Genomic DNA, 26,415 nt, shown 5'->3' with positions numbered 1-26,415 from the left:
ATTTGCTTTTCTCTTTCTGACTTACTTCACTCTGTATGACAGTCTCTAGGTCCATCCACGTCTCTAAAAATGACCCAATTTCATTCCTTTTTATGGCTGAGTAATATTCCATTGTATATATGTACCATATCTTCTTTATCTATTCCTCTGTCGATGGACACTTAGGGGGCTTCCATGTTCTGGCTATTGTAAATAGTGCTTCAATGAACACTGGGGTGCATGTGTCTTTTTGAATTATGGTTTTCTCAGAGTATATGCCCAGTAGTGGGATTGCTAGGTGATATGGTAGTTCTGTTTTTAGTTTTTTAAGGAACCTCCGTACTGTTCTCCATAGTGGCTGTATCAATTTACATTCCCACCAACAGTGCAAGAGGGTTCCCTTTTCTCCACACCCTCTCCAACATTTATTGTTTATAGGTTTTTTGATGATGGCCATTCTGACCGGTGTGAGGTGATACCTCACTGCATTTTTGATTTGCATTTCTCTGAGAATTAATGATGTTGAGCATCTTTACATATGTTTGTTGGCCATCTGTATGTCTTCTTTGGAGAAATGTCTATTTAGGTCTTCCACCCATTTTTTGACTGCGTTGTTTGTTTTTTTGATATTGAGCTGTATGAGCTACTTGTATATTTTGGAGATTAATCCTTTGTCAGTTGCTTCCTTTGCAAATATTTTCTCCCATTCTGAGGGCTGTCCTTTCATCTTGTTTATGGTTTCCTTTGCTGTGCAAAAGCTTTTAAGTTTAATTAGGTCTCATTTGTTTCTTTTTGTTTTAATTTTCATTACTCTAGAAGGCAGGTCAAAAAAGATGTTGCTGTGATTTATGTCAAAGAGTGTTCTGCCTGTTTTCCTCTAAGAGTTTTATAGTGTCCAGTCTTACATTTAGGTCTTTAATCCATTTTGAGTTTTTTTGTGTGTATGGTGTTAGGGAGTGTTCTAATTTCATTCTTTTACATGTAGCTGTCCAGTTTTCCCAGCGCCACTTATTGAAGAGGCTGTCTTTTCTCCATTGTATATTTTTGCCTCCTTTGTCATAGATTAGGTGACCATAGGTTTATCTCGTTCTCAGATGCTCATTTTTTAAAAATTTATTTTATTGAAGTATAGTTGATTTACAATGTTGTATTACTTCCTACTCTACAGCAAAGTGATTCAGTAATATATATATACACACACACACACACATACTTTTTCATAATCTTTTCCATTATGGTTTATCAGAGGATATTGAATATAGTTCCCTATGCTATAGGACTTTGTTGTCTACCCATTCTATGTATAATAGTTTGCATCAGATGCTATTTAAAAATAAGGTTTTAAGTATCCCAAGGATATTTTGTCTTCATAAAGGCAATTCATAATCCCACTTCCTTGTTCTCTTCCACAATTACAGTGGTTGCCAATTTGTATTTGAGATTAAAATAACACAAACATACATGTACTCTGTGAGTGAAAATTTACTACGCTTACCAACAGGAGCTAATTTTGTCATAAATAATAATCACAGCAGTAGATATCAGCAACTACAATACCATAAGAGTCATAAAAATAAATAAACCCATTGACAGTTAACTTCACACAACTCATGCAAACAAAGGCAAATAAAAGCAAATGAAAATGCACATATAACACAGTGTAAAAACTCTCAGCCTTGAATCCTCTGAAGTTTCCTCTTGCCAGCCTAGGGTATATGGATTTCTGAGCTTTCCTTTCTAATCTCTATGGTTCACGTTGCCTTCTTAATAGAAATATCACAGAATTTATAGACTTAGTCAAGACCTAGAGTCTGCTGCTACATAGAGCAGTACAATTTTAGAAGATGAATGTGCATTTCACGCCTAATTTTCACATTTGATTCTAGCACTAAAGGAGAGCAGAGCTATAATTTGTACAAAATTTGAATCCTACAAGAGAAAATGAAATGTTCTCCTGCGCTCACTGCCAGGCAATATTCCTGGCTCCAGGGTCTAGCTGGGGGCAATGCCAGATGGTCCTTCCCAGGAAATTGAGCTTGTCCCCAGCATAGGAAATCCAAATGACTCCATCCCACAGGAAATGCTTTATTGTCCATTACCATAAACTTTGTGAGAAATAAAAGAATGAGGGTGGCAATGGCTGAAGATTGATCAAAGGAAGGAAGCTGTTAAATAATTCAGGCTTCTGCTGATTTCTTGGCATTTTGGCAAAGACCGGGGATTGTGGTCTTAAAACAATAGGGTAGAATTATTACGTGGATAAGAATAATAATAGCTAACTAATGAATACATACTATGTCCCTAGCACTGTATTAAAAATACGCATACATTAGTCTTTACAACAACCCTATGAGGTCAGTTCACTATCATCATCATCCCTACTTACAGATGTGGAAATCAGTAGACACATTTCCACTGGATTCTGAAGTACCAGCTCATAGTGTTCCCCAAAGTCTTACTTTTGATGAATAGCAGAGCCAGGATTTGAACTCTGATCTGTTCGACTTAGAGTCTGAGGTTGATATTATGCATTACAGTATCATGACCTCCCCCAGCATTTATATAAAACAATACTGCCTCAGACGTGCTATCTTTTGAGTATTAGGAGGCTCCATCGTGCTTTGCCTTTCTCAGATAACATTGTCAGGGAGCTTCTCTATCTTGCTTCTTGCCCCCCAGATCCTTACTGTTGTGTCTCATCCAGGTCTGTCTTCCTCAGTTCAAATTACATATGCTCTGGTTTCTGCTAAAAAATCAGATTATGTCCATTGATCATTTTAAAAAATGGCTTCAGTGGTGACATTTATCTTCTGTTAAAAGAGCCTTTTAAGTTTCCTGCTGCTGTGGATCGGCCACAGCTAAGCCCGGAAAAAAGTAAAACCTAAAGTAAACCAAACCCTATAAATTCTGTTGTTATTTGGACAACTGGGGACTTCCCTGGTAGTCCAGTGGTTAAGACTCCATGCTTCCAATGTAGGGGGCGCAACTTCAATCCCTGGTCGGTCTGCATGTTGCGAGGTGCGGCCAAAAAAAATTAAAAAGCAGCCTTTACAGGCTAGGACTATTTGGACAATTGAGTTCCTATATAAATTCTGAAAGGTGAAAGGCAGGGTCATATTTATACTATTGTTCAATATACAGACTGGAACCCGCAGGAGAGATGTGAACATGGGCTCCTTCAAGCCACCTTTCTTCTCCCTTGAACCTTTCGCTAGCAAAACTCCTCCTCTCCAATGGCCAAAGTCAGATGCCTCACCTTCTTTATGTTCTGAGACCTGTGGCTTCAGGTGAACTTTTAAAGGTGCCCTAGAGTTAAAAACAAGAATGAAAAGATTAACTATAGCTAATATGCATAATGTACTTAGTATGCCAGGCTAAGCAATGTAAGTGATCATTAACTACCCTTTAAAGGACGTCCTAGGGTCCTGAGCGGTTAATTCCCTTGGGTTATTCACTCAGCCAGCAAGCGGCAGATTTGGGATTTGAACATTGAACCTTGAACACGAGGGGTTTTTTTCCCTCAGAATCCGTGTGTCTACAAGTTACCAAACACTGTCTGCCTGGGCGGGTCCCTGTGCAATACCTTGCAGGGAAATTAGATCTATTATCAGCTATGATCGCTCTTCAAAAAGTCCACAATCTGACTAATAAGATAAAATATAAAATGGGAGTTATTGACCCAAAAAAAAGTAATATTTCAAGAGATGTTGCCTGCAATACATATTGGTTGTCAACTACGTCTTACCAATTCTAATTGCCCTGGGAGTTCAGAGGAGGCTAAGGGAGTAGAGGGTTGGAGTAGGGGCCTCAGGGCAGAGGTGGGGCTTAGCTGGCCTGCAGAAAAGATCAGATTTCCCAGTTTTCCCAGATGGTGGACTTTTCCAGGTGAGAGCAGGGCCAACCCTAGGGGTTAGGGCAGGTGAGTACAGTGTGCTGGACACAGATTGGACTAGAAAGACTCTTGCAGGGCAGTTTAAGGAACTTAGATATTATTCTCCAGTCTACAAGGAACCCCTGAAGGTTCTGAACAGGAGATGGATGCAAACAAAATGATTCATTTGCTCAATCACTTAACAGAGAGGGTGTAACAGGACGATTGCTGATATTTATCATGTGTGTAGCTGCCCAACATGTATTTTTAAGTAAACATTTTTGTTGAAATATAATGCACATACAGAAAAGTGCACACATCACAGCATACAGCTCTTTAAATTTTTATAGCATGAAAATCTGTGTAACCGGCAACTACATCACCATTTAGAAAACTGCCGTCACCCTAGAAGGCTCTCTCACACACCCACCCAGTTAATAATTTCCCAGAGGTCACCACTATTCTGATTTCCATCACCATACATTAGTTTTGCCTGCTCTTTAATTAATACATAAATGGGATAATATACTACATACTCTTCAGTGTTAGACTTTTTTCTCAACATAATGAGAAATTTTGTGAGAATTATCCATGCTGTTTCTTGTAGCCATACTTCATTCATTTCACTGCTGTACATTATTCCACTGTATGGATATACCTCAGTTTGTATATCTGTTCTGATAGCGAAGGGCCGTTGGGTTGTTTCCAGTGCCGGGCTATCACGAACGATGCTGGCACGAACATTCGTATACCCAGCGTCTTTTTCAAACCCAGGTTATGAGTTTTGTCCCCCCAAAGTAGAAATCAGAACTCAATTATCCACTTCCCTGGCAGCACTGGCATGTGACCTTGGCTCCGCCAGTTAGACATACCTACCCATGACTTCAGTTAAGGAGAAAATCATGAGGAAGCAGCTGGTAAGACTGGTGGAGAGTGACCAAGAGACTCTGCCCTTCCAGGGGCAGAGTGGCAGTGGTGGTGCCCTGTGGACGACACCTGCGATGCCAGCACCAGATGTGGCATGTCTCACCTTGAGGCAGTCCTGGGAGGTCCCCAGCTATTGTTCCTGGCTCCATGCCCCAAACTTTGAAGCCTCGTTCTCTTATCAGGATTCTTTGAACCTCTTTATTAAACTCCTATTTTGCTTAAAGAACCTAGAGTGGGTTCTATTACTCATGAAGAGAAGTACTATTAGAACAAGACTAGATAAGCCTCATTTGACTGGTATGGGAACAGGAGATGTAATGTCCCTTTTACAAATATGGACAAGTCCATAGAGTCAGACTGCCTGAGTTCAAATTCTGTATGATTCATGAGCTCTGTGTCCTTGGGTAATGTACTCAACCTCTCTGTGCCTAAATTTCTTCATTGTAAAATAGTGGTGATAATAAAATGCAGGTCAAAATGTTGTGGTGAGGATTAAGTGAGTTAATTTATGAAAAAGACATGGACTGACACCGAGCACATAGTAAGTGTGTTTGCTGCTATTACTATTACCTGTGACACTACCATGCCCCTGGGCTTTTTCAGATGAAAACTTACTTTGCAGGAAAATGCCAGCTAGGACTAAATGACTCACCTGAGCACGGTTATTTGCACAGCAGGAATCTCCAGTATGTTTATTTTTTATTTTTTATTTTTTAAACATCTTTATTGGAGTATATCTGCTTTACAATGGTGTGTTAGTTTCTGCTGTATAACAAAGTGAATCAGCTATACATATACATATATCCCCATATCTCCTCCCTCTTGCGTCTCCCTCCCACCCTCCCTATCCCACCCCTCTAGGTGGTCACAAAGCACCGAGCTGATCTCCCTGTGCCATGCGGCTGCTTCCCACTAGCTATCGGTTTTACGTTTGGTAGTGTATGTATCTCCATGCCACTCTCTCACTTCGTCCCAGCTTACCCTTCCCCCTCCCGTATCCTCAAGTCCATTCTCTACATCTGCATCTTTATTCCTGTCCTGCCCCTAGGTTCTTCAGAACCTTTTTTTTTTTTTTAGATTCCATATATATGTGTTATCATATGGTATTTCTTTTTCTCTTTCTGACTTACTTCACTCTGTATGACAGACTCTAGGTCCATCCACCTCACTACAAATAACTCAATTTTGTTTCTTTTTATGGCTGAGTAATAGTCCATTATATATATGTGACACATCTTCTTTATCCATTCATCTGTCAATGGACACTTAGGTTGCTTCCATGTCCTGGCTATTGTAAATAGTGCTTCAATGAACATTGTGGTACATGACTCTTTTTGAATTATGGTTTTCTCAGGGTATATGCCCAGTAGTGGGATTGCTGGGTCATATAGTAGTTCTATTTTTAGTTTTTTAAGGAACCTCCATACTGTTCTCCATAGTGGCTGTATCAATTTACATTCCCACCAACAGTGCAAGAGGGTTCCCTTTTCTCCACACCCTCTCCAGCATTTACTGTTTGTAGATTTTTTGATGATGGCGATTCTGACTGGTGTGAGGTGATACCTCATTGTGGTTTTGATTTGCATTTCTCTAATTATTAGTGATGTTGAGTATCCTTTCATGTGTTTGTTGGCAATCTGTATATCTTCTTTGGAGAAATGTCTATTTAGGTCTTCTGCCCATTTTTGGATTGGGTTGTTTGTTTTTTTGGTATTGAGCTGCATGAGCTGCTTTTATATTTTGGAGATTAATCCTTTGCCAGTTGATAGTCTCAATAGATGCAGAAAAAGCTTTTGACAAAATTCAACACCCATTTATGATTAAAAACCCTCCAGAAAGTAGGCATAGAGGGAACTTACCTCAACATAATAAAGGCCATATATGACAAACCCACAGCCAGCATCATTCTCAATGGTGAAAAACTGAAACCATTTCCACTAAGATCAGGAACAAGACAAGGTTGCCCACTCTCACCACTATTATTCAACATAGTTTTGGAAGTTTTAGCCACAGCAATCAGAGAAGAAAAAGAAATAAAAGGAATACAAATTGGAAAAGAAGTAAAACTGGCACTGTTTGCAGGTGATATGATACTATATATAGAGAATCCTAAAGATACTACCAGAAAACTACTAGAGCTAATCAATGAATTTGGTAAAGTAGCAGGATACAAAATTAATGCACAGAAATCTCTTGCATTCCTATACACTAATGATGAAAAATCTGAAAGAGAAATTAAGGAAACACTCCCATTTACCATTGCAACAAAAAGAATAAAATACCTAGGAATAAACCTACCTAGGGAGACAAAAGACCTGTATGCCGAAAACCGTAAGACACTGATGAAAGAAATCAAAGATGACACAAACAGATGGAGAGATACACCATGTTCTTGGATTGGAAGAATCAACATTGTGAAAATGACTGTACTACCCAAAGGAATCCAGTATGTTTAGTTCAAAAGAATGGAGAGAGGTAGACGCAGTGGCCAAAGCAGCTGGGTAGAGATGCCCTTGACTGAGGCTTGCAAGTCTCACTTCCAGAGTGCTAAAGGCTCACCCTGCTCCTCATCACTCTCTTCTCTTTATTTCCACCCTCCTCAAACTCCAGTACCTGTTTTCTCTACATGAAATCAAGTGTGTGTGTGTGTGTGTGTGTGTGTGTGCACACGTGTGTCCCCACCAGGCTCTGGGTCTTACATTACCATCTAGAGTCCCTACTTTTCCATTGAAGCCTCATTGTTTTTCAGTAATTTCTGAATCTAGAGAGGAGACCTCCTTTGTGGGACGCAGAGGCTTGCTCAGTAGATTTTCACCTCTTGGGCAGGGATGCCCTCATTTTGTGGGGTAGGTGGGGTTGCAGTAAGAAAAGCCAGAGGAAGCATCAGAGACTCCTTCCTAAGAGCCAGGGCACCCCACAGCAGGGATTGCCACTGTCAGGGCAAGTCCTACCATGTGACAAATCTGAACAAGGGTCTGGGCCTGGGATGTGAGGTAGAAGTGTACACTCCCTTCTCTGAGTTCTTCCCTTGGAAGTAGTCCAACTGCCCTGACTCAGATGGGCTAGCAATTGAGCAGTGAGTATAACCCTCTTGGGGGACCAGGACTGTCCCTCCTTCACACATTCTCCCCTGTTTTTCCTACTAGGAAACTCCAGTTTCTCAGTTTCAGTGGCCTGATTTCCACTTCAAAAAATGTGTTCAGCACAGGTGGGAGTTATCAGTCTGAGAGGGCAGAAAAGAGGGAAGGTGGTCCTCCCCTGAGCCTAATCTGGGGTGTGAGATGCACTGAATTCCGTAGAATAGAAGGGATAGGGCACATGGTTGGAGAAAGCACAGGGGTGGTTCCCACTGCCAGCGTACCAGCAGGTCTTATCCATATAAGCCCAGATGCTCCTTCGGCTGTATTGAGCCACTCAGCCTGAGACCATGGGACCAGCTGTACTGGGTCCAGGGGTGTCAAAGATGAGAACAGCTGAGGCCCTGTCCTGGGGAAATTTGCACTATGAGGAAAGAACCGGACAAGAACACAAACAACTGCAGTATGAAGAAGAAAATAGAATGAAGTACCCATAAAGGGCTGGACTAGTGATTGGAGAATCACGTAGTTTCCTTGACGCTGCCCTTTACTGTTTCCTGATTGTGTGCTTAACTCTAGAGATACTAATCTTTTCCTAGTGTATCACACCAACCTCGTTATACTGCACATGACAGAGAACCCAGCTGAGAATGCAGACTTCAGTGCTGGTTTGATCCAGAGGTTCAATAATGTCATCGATCCTCCCACTCCCTGACCCCTTTTCAAACGTGTCTTTCCATTTTGTCTTCCGCAGCACTGATCCCACGCTAAGGCTGGCTCTCCTCATGGTTGCAAGATGACGGCTGATGTTCTAGAGGCTCCTTGGCTCTCATCCACATCTAAGCAAAGAGAAAGCCTTAGTCTTTACCCTAGAGTTTCAATTCACTCTGATTGGACTGGCTTAGATCGATCACTCTGAGTGGGAGAGGTGGAGTATGCTGGTGGCTTGAGCAGATTAGAGCCCACTCCTGGAAATACTCTTACTTTTAGGGTACTGTTAGGGAAGAGAAGTGGAGAGGGATTTGGGTAGCAATTACTAATGTTGGTCATAGCTAGGTTCAGTGCAGATGAGCCTTTACAACACCCAGGATTGGGACCTCTGTTGAGGCTCAGAAATGAGTAAGACAGGGTCCCTGGCCTCAAGGATCTTACCATCCAGTATCAGAGACAGACATGTAAACAGATAATTCCCAAACTGTGGTAAATGCTAAAAGAGAGATAATGCAACTAGAGCACATGGAAAGAAGACTAAATCCAGCTGGAGGCTCAGCGAAGCCTCCACCGGGGAAAAATAAACAAGCCGTGTCTTGCAGGATAAGCAGACACTTGTCAGGTGAAGACAGAAGGCTGCTCTTACAGAAGCAAATAAAGAGCTAGAGGCATGAAACAGTCACTTATTCGACAAGCACTGCTGAACATAGTAAAAGCTGAGATCTACCAGAAATATGGAGTTACTGGAGATTAATATTTGAAGTGCCTGGAGATTAAAATTTGAATTTTAAAGTTCCTGGAGATTAATATTTGAAGTGGTAGGACATGAGAGAAACCAGGAATCAAGACCAGGTCACAGAGGACCCTCTGTGCCAGGGGAAGAAACTTGGACTTTATTTAGTGAGAGATGGAATTTGAGTCAGGGAATCTGATGTGGACTTGTGCTAAAGAATTTCACCTAATCAGTTTCAGCAAGTCTCTTCTGTCCTTAGTCTTACCGTAACTCACCAGCCTGGAAAATACAAACTATGAACTATGATTTGGCTCTCTTTTTATTAATCATCTAGCTCAGTCACCTTGTTTTCTGATGGCCACAGGGAAAACTCATTTTGGCCTTTTGTCTTGTCTTGCATTATAAATAGTTGTATATTTGCTTGCCCTCTTGTTTAAAAATGGGAAACTATTGGAGGTTCTAGAGTCTTACTCCTATTTGTTTCCACCATCACCACCAAAACAAGTAAGAAGTTGATAAATGTTTATTGAATTGACCTCTTGATGATCTGGGTCACAGAGGCCATTCAGCTGGTTACAGAATAAACTTATTTCTAGTTTGGGAGAATAGGGTTAGGAGTTTTGGAGAGCTGCCTTCAAGGTTGTATGTTTTGAAATCTAGGGCTGGAGTACCCAATGCTGAGAGCATGCCACTGGTGTGCTCATGAAGCAGAGAGGTAGATATTTTTCGGGTGTTTGCCAGTCTTGGGCCTGCTTGCTCTCACATTCACTTCTTGCCCTCACCCTGCTCTGCATCTGTCTGCCAGGCTCAGGGTGAGTTCAGCCAACAAGAGACACTGGTGAGTTTGAAGGCAGGAAAGAGTAAACAAGTTCTTTCTCTCTCTCCCCCATCTCTGCCTTGGCTAGTGTCTGCAGCAATAGCTGAGTCTCTTCCATGGCTTCAGCTCCTGCCAGACAAGCCCACAAGATTCCAGCTTCTGCCAGGTGACTCCAGGTGCCCAGGAGTTCATCTTCTCCCTTTGTCTCTACAGCCCAGAAGTTGTACTGACTTCCTGCAGGTCTTAGTCTCTGAGTTTCCACCCTGAACCCCATTTGACTCCTTTGGTCTTCTATCCCTGAATTAAATTCTCTCTATTTAAAATATTCAAATTTTCCTTACTGGATCCTGAATGATATAAGATCTCCCCATATCCCTCCCCACAATTCTTTTAACTATATATTTTGCGTAGAATTCAACGTCACACTCCACCTCTCTTCCCCTCCCTCCCTCCACTTTTTCCTCCTTTTGATCCAGGGCTTTCGGGCTGCTCTATTTCTCCTGTTAGGAAGGCATATGAGTTGATAAATCCATTCACACAAAGGTGTGTGCCCCTACTGAGAGTATATGCATTTTTTTAAAAAATTATTTATTTATTTTAATTTTATTTTTATTTATGGCTGTGTTGGGTCTTCGTTTCTGTGCGAGGGCTTTCTCTAGTTGTGGCAAGCAGGGGCCACTCTTCATCGCGGTGCGCGGGCCTCTCATTATCGCGGCCTCTCTTGTTGCGGAGCACAGGCTCCAGACGCGCAGGCTCAGTAATTGTGGCTCACGGGCCTAGTTGCTCCGTGGCATGTGGGATCTTCCCAGACCAGGGCTCGAACCCATGTCCCCTGAATTAGCAGGCAGATTCTCAACCACTGCGCCACCAGGGAAGCCCTATGCGTTTTTAATAAATGCACAGGGATATAGTAATAATAAACTCAAAGTGATGACTCACAGATGGTGGAATTTCTCTTTCTTAAGTGTCCTTCAGAGGCCCATGCTGTCTCTGCATACTGCCACTTCCAGGTTTTGTGTGAGCACCACTCCGCCCCTCACAGCATTGCTCGGTCCAGATGTCTATCCTTGGCCCCTAGGAATGTGGATGGAGCACCAAAGCCCACCGCTGGCACTGGAAAATCAATTCAGAGCACATGCTTTGCTAGTGGTTGGTAAGTAAATGCCCTTTTCAAATATAAAGTACACACCTGTTGTTATTCTTTGTATACATTTTTAAAATAATTTTTACCAAAGTCCGCACAAATAATAATAATCTACGTTATAAAATTATCTTCCCATACTACTTGAGAACTAAGACTAGCAGTTACAGAATCTCATTTTCTTTGCCTCAGGCAAACATATGCTACTCTATGTGTGTTTTTGACTCTGACACATTTACTGAACATGATAATTTTACCATTTGAAATAAACTATGGAAATTTAACTGCATAAAGATTTGATAATAAGCTCCAGGATAGTAAGTCTTAGGTCATTGGTAACTTGCCACTTCCACCCTCAAGTACTCAGATGGACTTGAACCTTCAATGGCCTTAAAAAACAAACAGCTCTTGGGAACAAAGAAGTCATGCAGTGGCTCCAGGATTAGGGAGGTCAGTCATCTCATTTGTTGGGGACTGGGGTGTTTTGCAGGATGGAGAACTTGCGATGCTAAAACCAGGAAGTCCTGGTCACCCTGTGAAGACCAGATTTCAGGGGAGAAACAAGGCTCTGAAACTCACAGCCAGTGTGCTATGATTGACCAGGCTGCTATGTAGAAGAAAAGTAGCTCCCTGATTGGCTATGGAGGCTGACACCCAGAAGGAAAGCAGCTCTCTGATTGGCTGTTCATGGCTGGGTGAGGTTAGTCTTTTAAGGGCACAGTGCTGTGGATACAGGTGAAATAACCCAATATAAGACAGATTGAGGAAAAATAGACAAAGAAGAGTAGTGAGAGGGTGTGAGAGGAGCAGTAGTCACCAGGCAGCCTGCAGTGGATCCTGGCAGAGTAAGAAAGAAAATGAAGAGGAAGAAGACAAGCGGTTTTACTGTGCAGGCCCAGATGAGATGAATGGCTTTGTACAGGTGTATATGCCTCAAAGGCCTAGGGCAGTGGTTCTTAACCCTAGCTAGCCATTCAAATTACTTGGAAACTTTTGAAAATGCAGATGCCTGAGTTATACCCCAGACTAATTTGAATTAGAATTTCTGGGGGCGGGCAGAGTCACTGGTCTTTTTTAAAAGCTCCCATGATCTTTTTTTTTTTTAAATTTTAATTAATTAATTATTTATTTATTATTTTTGGCTGTGTTGGGTCTTCGTTTCTGTGCGAGGGCTTTCTCCAGTTGCGGCGAGCGGGGACCACTCCTCATCGCGGTGCGCGGGCCTCTCACTGTCGCGGTCTCCCCCGTTGGGGAGCACAGGCTCCAGACGCGCAGGCTCAGTAGTTGTGGCTCACGGGTCCAGTTGCTCCGCGGCATGTGGGATCCTCCCAGACCAGGGCTCGAACCCGTGTCCCCTGCATTGGCAGGCAGACTCTCAACCACTGCGCCACCAGGGAAGCCCTCCCATGATCTTAATATGCAGCTAAGGTTGAAAACCACCAACCCTACACATCTCTTTGCGTATGTCTAGACACCAACAGTCAGGGAGGGTAAATAGGAAACATGTCTGTTAATATCTAGACTGATTATCATGCTTTCATACCCCCATCGGTTGACTGTAGAGACTTCGCCATCTCCAAATGTTTTCTTTGCAATATGTACATATATCAAATCATGATGTTGTACACCTGCAACTAATATAATGTTATATGTCAATTATATCTCAATAATTGCTAAGAGGCCACTAGGGTGCTTCCTTATGAGGGTTCACCAAAAGATCTGCATATGGTCTCCTGCACCAGCCTCCTCATTGAGTTGCCAGCCCCAGGGACCTTTGTCTAGTGTCTCCTTGAAGCTGGAATCACCTCCATGCAACTATGGGCCGCTGCCCACCCTCAGGCCAGTGGGAAATGAGATTGGCAAGGGGAAGCACCACTCACCTTTACCACCCCATCTCAATGATGGAATCGTTCCTTTCTTTCATTTCCCTCAGAACAGAGAACAGAGGGTTCCGACAAAACAGAGAATGTAGATGTTAACATGGAGACTAACCTAGGAGTTCCTTGCTGGAGAAAAAGTTTCTCTCTCCCTTTGACACAAACCTTTCCTCTTCAGTTCTCACTTGTCCTAGAATCAACCTCCTCTCAGGATGATTTTATGAAAGGAAGAATCACTCTCATTTGGAGAAAACACATGCCCTACCATGAGGGCTTATTTTAAGGCTCTAATGGGACTTAATAGTCCAATATGAGCCATCTGTGGTCTTTGGTGTTAAATAACACACCTCGGGTAGGGAGGACATCAATGGTCCAGACCACAGTGAGGCTCTGCCGAGCTTGGTGCAGCTCCTCTTCAGTCTCTCCTACATGTGGGTTGAAGCTCCTACCTGTCTTTTACTTTGTAGATATCCTAGCAACATGAATTCTTCATCACCTATGAGCAACCGCCAAATAACTTCTCAAGAACGAAGACAGAACTTCTACCTCTTGCCTTAAACAACCACAATCTAGGACAAAATAGATGAAGGAGTGGTTTCCAGACACAGGACAATAGGCAGGAAGGGACTGCGATCCTTGAGTGAGGGAGGCAAGCGAGATGAGCCCTACAAGTGCCACCTCCTCCCCACCGCCCCGCCATCCTGGAGACAGTTGCCAGGCTGCGGCCCCGAAAGGGAGAACCCAGAGAAGGCCTGGTGGCCTCACTGAGCTGAAGAGACAAGATTTAGAGTTCAGGGAAGCCAGTGGCCAGAATACACAGGACAGGTTGCTGGAGAGGAGACAGCTGCATAAAGAGACAGCTCCAAATCCGCAGAAGGTTCTCCTCCAGTCTTTAGCTGAGTTCAGATCAGCTCATGTGTGTGAGAAAATGAGTAAGGCCAGAAACAAAAAGTCCAGAGAGAAGCAAGAGGAGAAAGCTCCAGAGTTCACACCACTTCCTAGTGGTCAGAATAGACACATCGCCTAACGCAAGGAGTATGAAGTAGAGCGCTCAGCTGGGTGGGCCAGACTAACCTAGATGAAAGGCTGTTCCGAACCTCCTTAAAAAAGCTTAAAAGTAAGTCTTCAAGATACTTAACTGAGTTCCAGAACAAAGTCAAAAATATTTAAAAGAGTATATTACAACAAACAAACAAACACAGTGAGAACAACAGAACTGAAAATGTAAAGTTCACAGTGTCTGGCATCTAACCAAAAATGGCAGACTCAGGAAAATGTGGCTCATAGGAAAGAGAAAATGTAATTAATAAGAGCAGACCCAGAAATGACATAAATGGCAGACTTGATGGATAAGAACATTAAAACAGCTATTATAAATATACCCCATATGTTTGATAAGGTAAAAGAAAGCATGAGTGCGATGAAAAGGAAAATGGAAGACAAAAAGACCCAATCAAACTTTTAGAGAAGAAAAATCTAATGTTTGAGATGAAAAACGCACTGTACGGGATTAACAGTAGACGATACATCATGATGAAGTAGAGCTTATCCTAGGAATGCAATGTCTATTTAACACTATTACTTAAAACTATTGCTTCACCATATTGAATGATTTAAAAAGTAAAACCATATGAACATAAGAAAAAGCATCTGCCAAAATTCAATATCCAATCATGATTAAAAAAAAAAAAAAACAACTCTGCAAACCAGGAATAGCTGGGAACTTCTTCAACCTGATTAAGGGCGTCTATGAAAAAGCTACAGATAACATAATACCTGGTGAATCCTTTCCTCCTGAGATAAGGAAGAAGCAAGGATGTACATTCTCACCTCTTCTGTTTAACATTTTTTCTAGAGGTCTTAGCCATAGCAAAAGGCAAGAAATAGAAATAAAAGACATACTGATATGAAAGGAAGAAATGAAAGCATTTTTATTAACAGATGACATGATTGTCTATGTAGCAAATCTTAAACAAGTCTATGAAGAGGTTATAAGAACTTATGAGTGAATATAGTAAGGTTTCAGGGTACAAGATCAATGTCAAACTAAATTTTATACCTATATACTGTCAGTGAGCAACCAGAAAATAAATTAAAACATACCATTTACTATTTGTTGTTGACTATTTGTGTCCACCCTCACCCCCCATTCATATATTGAAATCTAACTCCAATGTGATGATAATAGCAATTGGGGCCTTTGGGAGGTAATTAGACCATGAGGGTAGAGCCCTCATGAATGAAATAGGTACCGTTATAAGACAATGAAGGGACCAAAGCTCTCTCTCTTTACCCTATGAGGATACGAGAAGTCCACAGTCTGCAACCAGGAAGAGGACTCTCACTGGACCCCACCATGTTAGCACCATGATCTTGGACTTTTAGATTCTAGGACATGAGAAATTTCTGTTGCTGACAAGCCACCCAGTTTATGGTATTTTGTTAGAGCAGCCTGAGCTAAGACACTATTGCATCAAAAAATATGATATACTTAGAATAAATTAGACAACAGTTGTGAAGACCTGTACACTGAAAACTACACAACACTGCTGAGAGAAATTAAAGAAGACCGAAAATGGGGAGATACACCATGCTTATGGATTGGAGGGCTCAATATTGTTAAGATGTCAATTCTCTCCAAATTGACTTATAGATTCAATCCAATCCCAATCTAAACCCCAGCAATTTTTTTTCAGAAATTTGTGATCTGAATCTAAAATTTGTATGGAATTGCAAGACTTAAAATAGCCAAAACAATTTTAAAGAAGGAGATGCAGTTTAATGTCTTAAACTATTGATTTTTTAAGACTTTTTAAAAAGTTCATCAAGACAGTGTGAAGTTGGTGTAAAGTTATATATCAATGTAAATTTGTGTATATATATATATATATATATATATATATATATATATATATATATATATATATATATATATATAAGACACACATCAAAGGAACAGAATACAGTCCAGGAATAGATCCACACACGTGTAGCCAACTGATTTTTGACAAGGGTGCCAAGGTAATTCCGTAGGAGAAGAATAATCTTTTCAACAAATGGTGCTGGAACAGTTGGATAGCCATATGCAAAAATACGAACCTCAATTCATACCTCATACCTTTGGATCATGGATCTAAATATAAGAGCTAACAACAGAAAACTTCTGAAAGAAAATACAGGAGAAAATCTTAGTGTTCTTAGGTTAATCCAAAGGACAACTCAAATGTCCATCAACAGGCAAATGGATGAACTCATACAACAGAATACTACTCAGAAATGAAAAGGAAAAAACTATTGATAAGCTCATCAAAATGGATGAATCTCAATCCACTATGCAGAGTGAAAGACACCAGACAAAAAGACTACATACTGTATGAGTCCGTTTTACAAAATTCTAAAAAATGCAAACTAACAGTGACAAAGTAGACCAGTGTTTGCATGGGGGTGGAGGGGAAGGAGAGGTGGGAAGGAAAGAATTTCAAAGGGGAATGAGGAGACTATTGGGCGTGATAGAAATGTTTGTTATTTTGATTGTGGCTATGGGTTCATGGATATACAAGTATGTCAACATTTATCAAATAGTATCCTTTAAATATGTGCAGTTATTGTAGGTCATTCATACCACAATAAGCCTGTTTTTAAAAAGTACAAAGAACAGTTTATAGTATAATGAACTTTAAATGCACAGAGAAATGTATCAGTCAGGGCAATTAACACTAGTTGTAACAACAAACCTAGTATCTCTGTGGCTTGATAAAACAAAAGTTTATGTTTTGCTTATGTCACAATGTCACATGGGTTGGGCTGCTCCTGGCAGCTCGAAGCCATGCAGTGACTCAGGGACTGTGGCTTCTTCTATCCTATGGCCCTGTTGACTTCAATATGTGTCTTTACTCTTACCAAGGAGAAGAGAGAGCAGAGATGATCCTGAAAGGACCTAGAAAGAGGTGCCCATCATGTCTGCCCACATCCCTTAGGCCAAAACCCAGTTATATGGTAAGAAGGGCTGGGAAATAGAGTCCTCTCCATGCCAGGAGAGGAGAGTAGTGCTTTTATTTCTGTATCAAGCCAGTCTCTGCCAGAAGAAAAAGAAACATCTCTTCCTAGAGTAGCTATGCACACAATAACATGTATTACAAAAGAATGCTGAGCTTTTGAGCCAAAACACTCGCATTTAGATCCCTTCACAGTTTTCTCCCAGAATGAGAGGGCATTTGCTTCATATTTCTGAACTGAAGAGCCTATTACAGGGCTTCTTATGAAGGAAGAGTTTCTACACCAAAGGGGAATCCAAGGCTCCAGATCCTAAGAGACAGAAAACTGTTTATGGTTTTCAAATCACTCCCACAGCCTCACCCACTCCTTTTCTACTTCTTATCCCCAAGGTTTCAAAACTTTCAGAGTTCAGGCTAAGCAAAAGCATACAGCCTGTGCCCTACACCATTTGCACCTGCACCTACAGCATGAGGAGAAACTGAACCCAGCAAGATGACACAGAGCCACCAAGAACATCTGCTCAGAGTCTTTAGTGGGACAGAGCAGAATAAAGAGACTCCTTGCTGAAGCAGCCAGATAGCCCCCCACTGTGTGACCACTGGACAAGCAGTGACCGTGATAAGGTTGGATTCAATCTTAGCATTATCAGCTGTGTGACCGTGACAGGGTTTCACCAGGTGTCTTTCCCTGTAGCACATTCTTCCGTGGCAGTGAATCTTTTCCGAACTCAGCAGTGCTTCTCACTCAGGTGTACGTGGTCCTGGGGCACGTGATGACCGGACCTGTCAGAATGTTCCTGGCACGTACCTATAGGGGCCTACAGCTGCCTCTGCTTAGAGTGACATGATCTGAGTGTTGAGCTTCCAAGTCCATACTGGTAAGTTGATTGACAGAGTTTTTCCTAAAACAGTTTTTGATTTGCATCCTGGATTTTGAGTGTAATATGTGTAACGTGTGTGAACCATTCCACTTAGTCTTTTTAGCCCTACCACTCCACTGAAACCATGGCTGTCACCATCACCAACGATCCCCTCATTGTCCAAACTCAATGGTTAGCATCTAACTTAACATCAAAGAAGCATCTGATACAGCTGATCACTCTCTCTTTCTCTAAACACTTTCTTTACTTAGCTTCTGGGCTACCACGCTCCCCAGGCCCTGCCTGCCTGCTGCGTCTTCACTTTCTTGCCTGCTGTCCTCCTAACCTCTGAATAGTATTTGACCACAGAGCTCTCCTGGAATGTCTTCTCATGCCTGAATTAGGGATCTGGGAAAGCTATGGATTAGGTTCTATTCATGTAGAATGAGCTCCCCTCCTCCACCTCCCCAACCTTAATAGCTTTGGACAACCCAGATGAAAGTTTCTCTTTCCTTCTTACCTTCCCTCTTTGTTCCCTCCCTCTTTTCCTTCCTTCTTTCCTTCCTCCCTCCCTTCCTTCCTCCTTCCCTCTCTCCCTCCCTTCCTTTTTTGTCCAATTATCTGGAAATCATCTCTCTCTACAGGTAGTAATTAGGGTTTCCAGATAATGATAGCTCATCGCTAATTTTTTTTCTCTTAACCTGCCTAGAAAAAGTCAAAGAGGACTCTCATCGTCACTGAGAAATGCACTGCTGTTCTCGAAAATCAACTTAAACTGACCCTTTTGGGAAAGAGTCCATGAAATGCAAGAAGGAAAAATAATGAATTCATAGAAGAGCTTGTTTCCACCCACTTGGAACACAGTCCCTTTTGCCAGCCTGTTTGATCAGCTGGGGGGAAAAGCATCCTCATTTACATAACCTCCTGGCCCTTTGTTTTTCAAGATGGCACCATTCCAGGGGTGCAGTTTCCATATGGATGAAGGAAGCTAAAAGCCCACAAATGCCCATCAGGCAGTCACTGGATATAGCTTCTCTAGAATGTCCAGGAATTTTTAGTTGTTTCCGTCTCTTACAGTCTTACAGAATGATCTAATGTTTGCTAATGTGTGTGCCCTCTTTAATAATTCAGTGACCAAATATTAAATTAATTTGGGAAATATTTACGAATCGCACGGATACCTACTGCACATAAGCTCTCCTACTGGGTGGTGCAGCTGTGCCTTGGAGGAACAGTTAGGTGAGAAGTGCCTAAACATTAAATCCTATTCTCAGTAGACTGAGCACATAGGGGCAGTGGCAAAGTCTTTTCCCTATATCCTCTACATCACTTAAATATAGTGTTGAGGACATAAACAGGTGATCAATAAGTAGTTCTCCCAGTGAATTTCCATAATTAAAACCCATAATGGTCACCAGCCAAATTTTGGAAGAAATCAGAGTTCCTTTCTCTTGCTATCAGGGGGCATATGATGGCCACAACACCGTCCATGGTAGGAAGTGATGACAGACTGAGGCTGAGAAGAATACTTCTTGTGGTTCAAATCAAAGGATATTTGAGTAGACAGAAAGGATAAATAAGCACTGAAATTAGCCTCAACACCAGAGACATTGTTTACTGGGAAAAAAAAAAGTTTCACATCTGAAAAAACACAAGTGGTTAGGAGTTCTAAATAATCATTGCAAAACTGTTTTTGTACTGAATCCACACCCTTAATGGTTTCCACTCAAAAATGGAGCTCATCAACTGTACTGCTGTCAACTCGCTTACGGGGTTTAGATCACAGAGAAGGCAATGAAAAGCCTCCTGAGGCAATTGCCATCTTTTCTGCATCTAGAATCTGGCTCAAAACCTTGTCCACATTTACTTAGTGTCTCTATGCTTGTTTGTATCTCCTCTAAAGAACAATGCAAGCTCCCAGCTGAGTTAAACCCAAATCTGCAAAGCACTGTCCTTTAGCTATTTAAAAATATGTAAAGGAAAATGACCACAGTGCTCATACTGTAATTTCAAATGGCCACGTCCCTATTTTATAGTTTTTAATAGTGATTTTTTTTGAGGTAAGATGGAAACACTCAGCTGCTCAGTGAGGCAGGGTTAAAATATTCTGCAAAAACACAACTTACAGCAGAACCCCTGGACTACCAGTTAATGAACTCACAACTAGTGGTACAAGACAGGTGTATTGTGGCAGATTCATGGCCCAGAAAAGGATTTTATTATTATCATTATTATTTTGTCTTTAACAATAACATGTTGACAAACCATTTTTATGATAAGTGACTAAGGGGACTAAAAAATGTATACAGCAGAATCAAACACTGCTACTCCCTGGAGTGTTCACTAGCTTTCTCTCACAGCTGCTGTGCACATCATTTCTTTTCCACTTATATTGTATACTAGGGGTCTTGGTTTTCTGGCTGAACCTGTAAGATTTATTTATCAAATGAATCCCAGTCCCAGCAAGGGTATCTAGTGAACCTATGACAGCGTGGCCTCTGAGGAATCGATTCTGTCAGGGGCCACAAGTCTCGCTGTTTGGGTATTTCTTCCTGGTTGAAAACCCTGTGCTTAAAATGTAGTCTCTTTCATCTTAATCCTGAGAAATCACGGTCATTGACAGGGAACCAACAGCATCCGATACCTTTCTGGGAACAGGAGAGTCACACTCACCTCGAGTTTTAAATACAGCAGTGCAAGTACAGGTGGGAAAGTCAAGGTTGCCCGTTATGCAAAGCCATCCTGTGACTCCACTCACTGCCATGGAAACACAGTCGTGGATGAGTGTGAGTGTGTTGTATGTGTCAGTGGGTTTGTGGAAGTGTATGAATTTGCATGAATGTGTATTTGTATGTTTGTGAGTGCTTGTGTATGAATGTTATTTGTGTGTACTTTGGAGTGAATGTGTGTATTTGTGTGTTCATGTGTGTGTGTTCATGTATGTGTTTGTATATGATCATGTGTCTGTGTGAGTGTATGACCATGAGTGTGCGAATATAAACGTGTTGTGTATGGGTGTGTATTTGTGTGCAGTTTGTATGGGTGTGTGTATGAGTGTAAAAGTGTGCATGTGTCTATATTGTGTGCGTGAGTTTGGTTGAACGTGTGGATGAGTGTATGATTTGTGTGTGTAAATGTGTGTTTGGGTGAGCGTGTCAGTGTGTGCATGTGTGTGGTTGCCTACGTGTGTATTTGTAAATGGGTTTGTATTTTTGTGTGTAGGAATGCACGTTGTGGGTGTTACTTGTATATATGTGAGCGCATAATTTTCTGTGTGCTTAAGTATTGCGTTGTGTGTATTTGTGCAAATATATTTGTGTGTTTTGGAGTGTGTGGTGTCTGTGACTGTGTATTTGTGTGTTCCTGTTTGTATGCGTGAGTGTGTAATTGTGCAAACGCAAGCGTTTGTGTTGGGACTGTGCGCACCCTGTGAGTGTGCATTTGCCTGTGTTTGTGAGTCTACATACTTGTGTGTATGTGTGTGTGTGCGCGTGCGATCGAGCGCGCGTGTGAGCGGGTGTGTGCGGTCGCCGCACGCCTCCACCTCTGCGCGAACCGCCCCTTCGCGGCCGGAGCAGAGGCAGCGGCCTGGCCGGCGGGCGAGGGAGGGACGCGCGCCGCGGTTAAGCGGGCTGCGCCGCCGTCACCGCCGCCGCGCCGACTTTGCCCTTTAAATCGGTCTCCAAGCCGATTACAGCTGATCTCCCACGTGACGTTTTACCTTCTGTCTCCCGGAGCGAGTTGCCCGAGGACAGTCCTCCACAGGCTGCGGCGCGGCGCGCCGCCCCAGCCCGCCGCGGGGGCTCGGGCTCCCGCAACTTTGGGCAAAGCAACGGCCGGCCGGCCGGCCGCCCTCGCGGGGCCACTCTCCACGCGGGCGTCGGGGGCTCCGGGGGCTTCGCTCGGCCGGGAGGGCGGCGGTGGCGGAAGACAACGTGCCCCGGCCACGGCCCGGCGCCCCTCGGACCCGCGCGGCGACGCGCCGCGCCGCGCCGCGCCGCGCTGCGCCCGGGAGGCCGACGGCGTGCCCTGTGCGCGGCGCCCGGAAAGGGAGAGTCCTCCGCCGTCGGGAGCCGAGCGGGCGCGCCTTCGGACGAGCCGGCGGGAGATGGCCGCGAGGCAGGGGTGAGCCCCCAGCGCCCTCACCATGCAGAAGAGCGTGCGCTACAACGAGGGGCACGCCCTGTACCTGGCCTTCCTAGCCCGCAAAGAGGGCACCAAGCGCGGCTTCCTGAGCAAGAAGGCAACCGAGGCGAGCCGCTGGCACGAAAAGTGGTTCGCCCTCTACCAGAATGTGCTCTTCTACTTTGAGGGCGAGCAGAGCTGCCGCCCGGCGGGCATGTACCTCCTGGAGGGCTGCAGCTGCGAGCGGGCACTCGCGCCGCCCAGGGCCGGGGCCGGGCCGGGCGGCGCCCGGGACGCTCTGGATAAGCAGGTACCACGCGCCATCCCCTCCCCGTCTCCCTGCCTGCGGCCGCGGCAATGCCCACTTTTTCTAAGCCCAGAGGTCGAGGGCTCGATCCGACACTGGGACCACCCTCCGAGATTCGAGATTCCCCTGCGGCGTCTGTGGCAGGACAGCTCCCCTCCTCCGCCTCCCCATCTCCATCCCCGCCCTGTCCTCCATCTCCTTGTGATCCGTTGGAATAGGGGCTCGGCTTTGTATTTTCCGAGACCCTGAAAGCTGTCGGGTCGTTGCAGCTTCCTTGCTAACCTTACATTGCTTCTCTACACCTTGTTCGGAAGGACTTAGTGTGGCGACGTGGGTTGACACCTGTTGGATTTAGATTGGCAAGGCGGAACTAACTTATTTGGAAAAGTTTGGTTTCTCCGTCACCCGGCTAGTGAGTGTAGGTTTCTTTGCCTGCAGATGTTTGATCAGTGGCTGTGCAGGGAACAAGCGGGGCTCCCAGGACGGACGGGCACTTTCTGTTGGTCACTTTCAATCTGTCTTTGTGGTTTATGTCAGTTTACTTTAACATTTGGCCTGCTGTGTCTAATTATGAAGGTAAATGTGTATCCGTTTCCCTCAGGATTAATATTTGGTAGCCACATTCCTGCTCTGTGTAAATATGCGGGCATTTTTAAAGAACGCTTCTGTATACCTTTAAATGAATGCTTCGAAAATGAATGTGACCTTTTTATTCTGGGTCATAATTTTATTAGTTTTGCTATGTTTTGCACTTAGGGAGGAAAAAACCCTCCAGATTTAGTAACTCCCGCCCCCCGCCTCCCATTCCTGCAAGTGCGAAATTTGTATTTTTTTCAATCACCATTTCTTATTAAAGTTAAAGCAGACTAATTTTATGCTCCCAAATGTTCTCACTTTGCTTCTAGATCTCCACCTTGAAAAAAAGAGGCTGATGGTCTCTGTTGTTGCATAAAAATTTTTAGCAGCTTAATTTTCCATGTAAGTCAGGCCAAACAGCTTCTACTGCAAATCCCCGAGGGCGGCTGTGAGAGGCGCTAGCGACGGAAAGATGAGTAAGATGCCTACATAACCCCTGGGGGCTCATAAAACAATGTGTAAAATTAAGAGGAGCTAAAACTAGATCAACCAGAAGTTTGATTTTTTTCACTTTGGTTTCACTATAAATCATTCAGACTTAACTGATTAAACTTGGTATAACACTTCTACATCTGAAAATTTAAAAATATTCCCTTTGGTTTTTGAGGGCATGTTGAGAGTTCTTTGAAAAACTGATTTCCAATTTTGTAGATATAGATACTGGAAATATAAGTTTAAATTCAAGTCAGGCATTTTAGAAATTAAACTGAGAGCAGGAGGAGGGGTTTTGAGGAAATAGAGATTTTTTTCAGGATCTTTTTTTTTTTTTCTTTTCCATTGGTGAGTTTTTTGTTTGTTTGTTTGTTTGTTTGTTTTTTTAAGGCATGTGTTCCAAGGCCCATGGGAGCAAAAACCAGTAGGTTTTTAAAGTGTTATTATGTCTGTACTAAAATAGGGTACTTGAAATTATTCTGAAGATACATCATTGACTCAATTACAAATAATATTTTCTCTTTGTGTTTATAATAATATCAGGAGATAGCCACTTTTGTTATGAGCTGGGAGTGGGGAGTTGTTACCTGTTGCACCTTATCATGGTTGTCTGACCTGTTAACACATGAAAACCAAGATTTTTCTACTTGGAGAATATCCAGACTCTCATCTTCAGGACAATTTTCTTTAAACCATACTTTATAAAGAAATGTAACCTCCAAATAGTTTGACTCTCCTGCCACTTTCTAATGGAAGTCCTAAAAAGGTCCCCTTATTAAGAATTTTTTTCTCTGATCATCATACAAGTTATGAGTATTTCTCAATCATTTGTACATCTCTTCGAGGTTAGAAATTAGAACCTTTGGTGTTTGTAGTAAAACTGAGATGTAGAGAAGCAAGCACTCCAAAATGGATTAGGAGTTGGATTGGGAAATCTGTCAGTTTGTCTTGTGTTGGACATGCTTCTGTGGGTGCTTCTGTGGGTTGGCTTAGCAGACTGATATTTTTTGTGTAACACTGTCTGTCTGGGTGTGTTTGAAGAATGAAGAAGAAACTGCAAAGATAAGAAACAAAAAAAAAGTTTACCTTAAATCTACAGTTTATGCAGTTGGTTCTCTTTCAGTTAATTTGTATTGCTAACGTGCTCACTTCATCTCAGGCACCTAGACATGGTGGACCTGTGAAACTGGCGAGGTAGAGGGTGGATGTGAGGCACTGAGCAGGGATCCTGTCAAGGTCTGCTTCTCCAAGTATGCTTCTGGAACTTTCCACATATATGTCTCCATCAACCCCATAAACATACTTGAAGGTTAGGGCTTGAAACGGGACTTAGGGAGGCAGAATGGGCTTCCTCCACCATTTCTGTGTGACTTCTTAAAGGCAAATCTCTTAACATTTCCTCTGTTTTTTCTATTAATGAAATCTGTTTTCAGATGTGTTAATAAAAATTAAGAGTTTGGCTAGGATGATTTCTGAGTTATCTTCCAATAATGACATCTCCTATTTCTAAGATTATAACAGAGAGTGTGAGCTTTTTGCTGTGCACAGGATGTGAAAGACAATTTCACAAGATTTAAAGATTATCAGTCTCTGTAATAAACACTGCATCTAAGTAGTTAAGGCCAAGCAGGTGATTGAAGTGGATATTCTGATAAATCCAGTCAGCAGATGTGCAAAACTATAGAAACATGACTGCTTGAGACAAAGACGTTCTTATCATTCTCATTGGAGGGCGACACATTGTAATGACAGTGACAGTTGATGTAATTCTTGCTATAAAATGCCTCTAATCATTCTTGCCAGTTTAAATTCTACTTCTCCTTCAAATAATTTAAAAATTCTAATTAACTGTGATAAGTTATAAGAAGAAAACATTCATTGGTTTGCTTCGTCTAAATAATAATTCAAAGTAAGTTGGTTGACAAAAGAAAATTAAGGTTTTTTCCTTTTTTTCTTTTCCTTCCATCTTTCCTCCCTCCCTCCCTCTCCTCCTTCCCTGCCTCCCTCCCTCCTTCCTTCCTTCCTTCCTTTCTTTCACCATTTTATCTTAAACTGTTTCCAGTTAAGAAGAAAAAAGAAAGGTATTTTTCACTTTCCAAATGTGCATAGGTTGAAGGAATATTTGCATTGCTCCATTTTCTCAATAGTGTCCCAAGATTTCACTTTGGTAGGTCCTTGGGAGATTGCAAGGCTCTCTTATCAACCTTCTATAGCAGCTATTTCTTAGGGATAGTTATGGTGATATAATCAAAATGTGTTCAGTTATGGAAAATTTTAAGTGACGTTCATTTTCTAGAAAATGTGTGTTGGTAGTACTTCTTTCTAAAAGAGCTCCATTTATGGAAAATGAAAAACTTACCTTTTGTTCCAGGTGAAGGTGTTTAAGGAGGAAGGGAATTTGCATGTAGTAAGTACCTTCTATGTGCCAAGCTCAGTGTTATCTTCCATTATTAAATCTAACTTGAACCTCACTTCAGCTCTTGGAGACTGGTAATGTTCTTTCATTTTTACCTATGATAAGACTGAGGCTTCAAGAGTTTTAGGAGATGACCAAAGTCCAGCTCTAGGTATGAAGATTGAATAATCTTGAAGAGTGCCTTACTAAGGAGACTATTTAAATCCACTGAGCTTCAAGAAATTTCAAATTTGGGTGGAATAGGGGCTGGGGTTGTAGTATGTGAATCACTGTTTTGTTTATTCTTATTTCCCCTTAAAAACCATTTACAGGACAGGTTCGATTCTTGAGAAATACAATTGCAGACCATTACATTTTCAAAGAAAAATGAGATTTATGTTTAAACAGTTTTACATGGCATTCGTTTACTTCAGTAAGGAATCTTTAAAAATATTTGCTCTGAGGGTGAAAATACACATCCCAATTAGCCTGATCTGTTTAAGCGGTTGTATCTGTCTTGCCTGCTAGCAGG

General features: G+C 42.4%; 2 protein-coding genes across 6 annotated transcripts in view; one reads left to right on the top strand and one right to left on the bottom strand.

Moving 5' to 3' along the window:
- Positions 1–6,901: 6,901 nt before the first annotated feature.
- Positions 6,902–22,137, bottom strand: LOC309658996 (uncharacterized protein; the record flags this gene model as incomplete). The annotated part of the gene is made up of 2 exons (XM_082458319.1): positions 6,902–11,228; positions 21,710–22,137. The coding sequence occupies 2 exons, from the start codon at positions 22,135–22,137 to the stop codon at positions 11,177–11,179; spliced, it is 480 nt and encodes a 159-aa protein (XP_082314445.1). The 3' UTR covers positions 6,902–11,176.
- The window catches only part of RASGRF2 (Ras protein specific guanine nucleotide releasing factor 2), a gene marked incomplete at its 5' end in the record, with an annotated part of 237,048 nt that continues 232,768 nt past the window's right edge, over positions 22,136–26,415 (top strand). For all 5 annotated transcript variants that reach the window (XM_082458029.1, XM_082458028.1, XM_082458030.1 and 2 more), the window contains one exon: positions 22,136–22,423. In XM_082458029.1, the coding sequence (XP_082314155.1) occupies positions 22,136–22,423 (288 nt within the window). The remainder of the gene's footprint in view (positions 22,424–26,415) is intronic.

Source organism: Balaenoptera physalus, assembly GCF_965194825.1.
Source record: "Balaenoptera physalus genome assembly, chromosome: 3".
NCBI lineage: Eukaryota > Metazoa > Chordata > Mammalia > Artiodactyla > Balaenopteridae > Balaenoptera > Balaenoptera physalus.
Note: the sequence above shows the minus strand (reverse complement) of the source record. Positions and strands in the feature narration are given on the sequence as shown.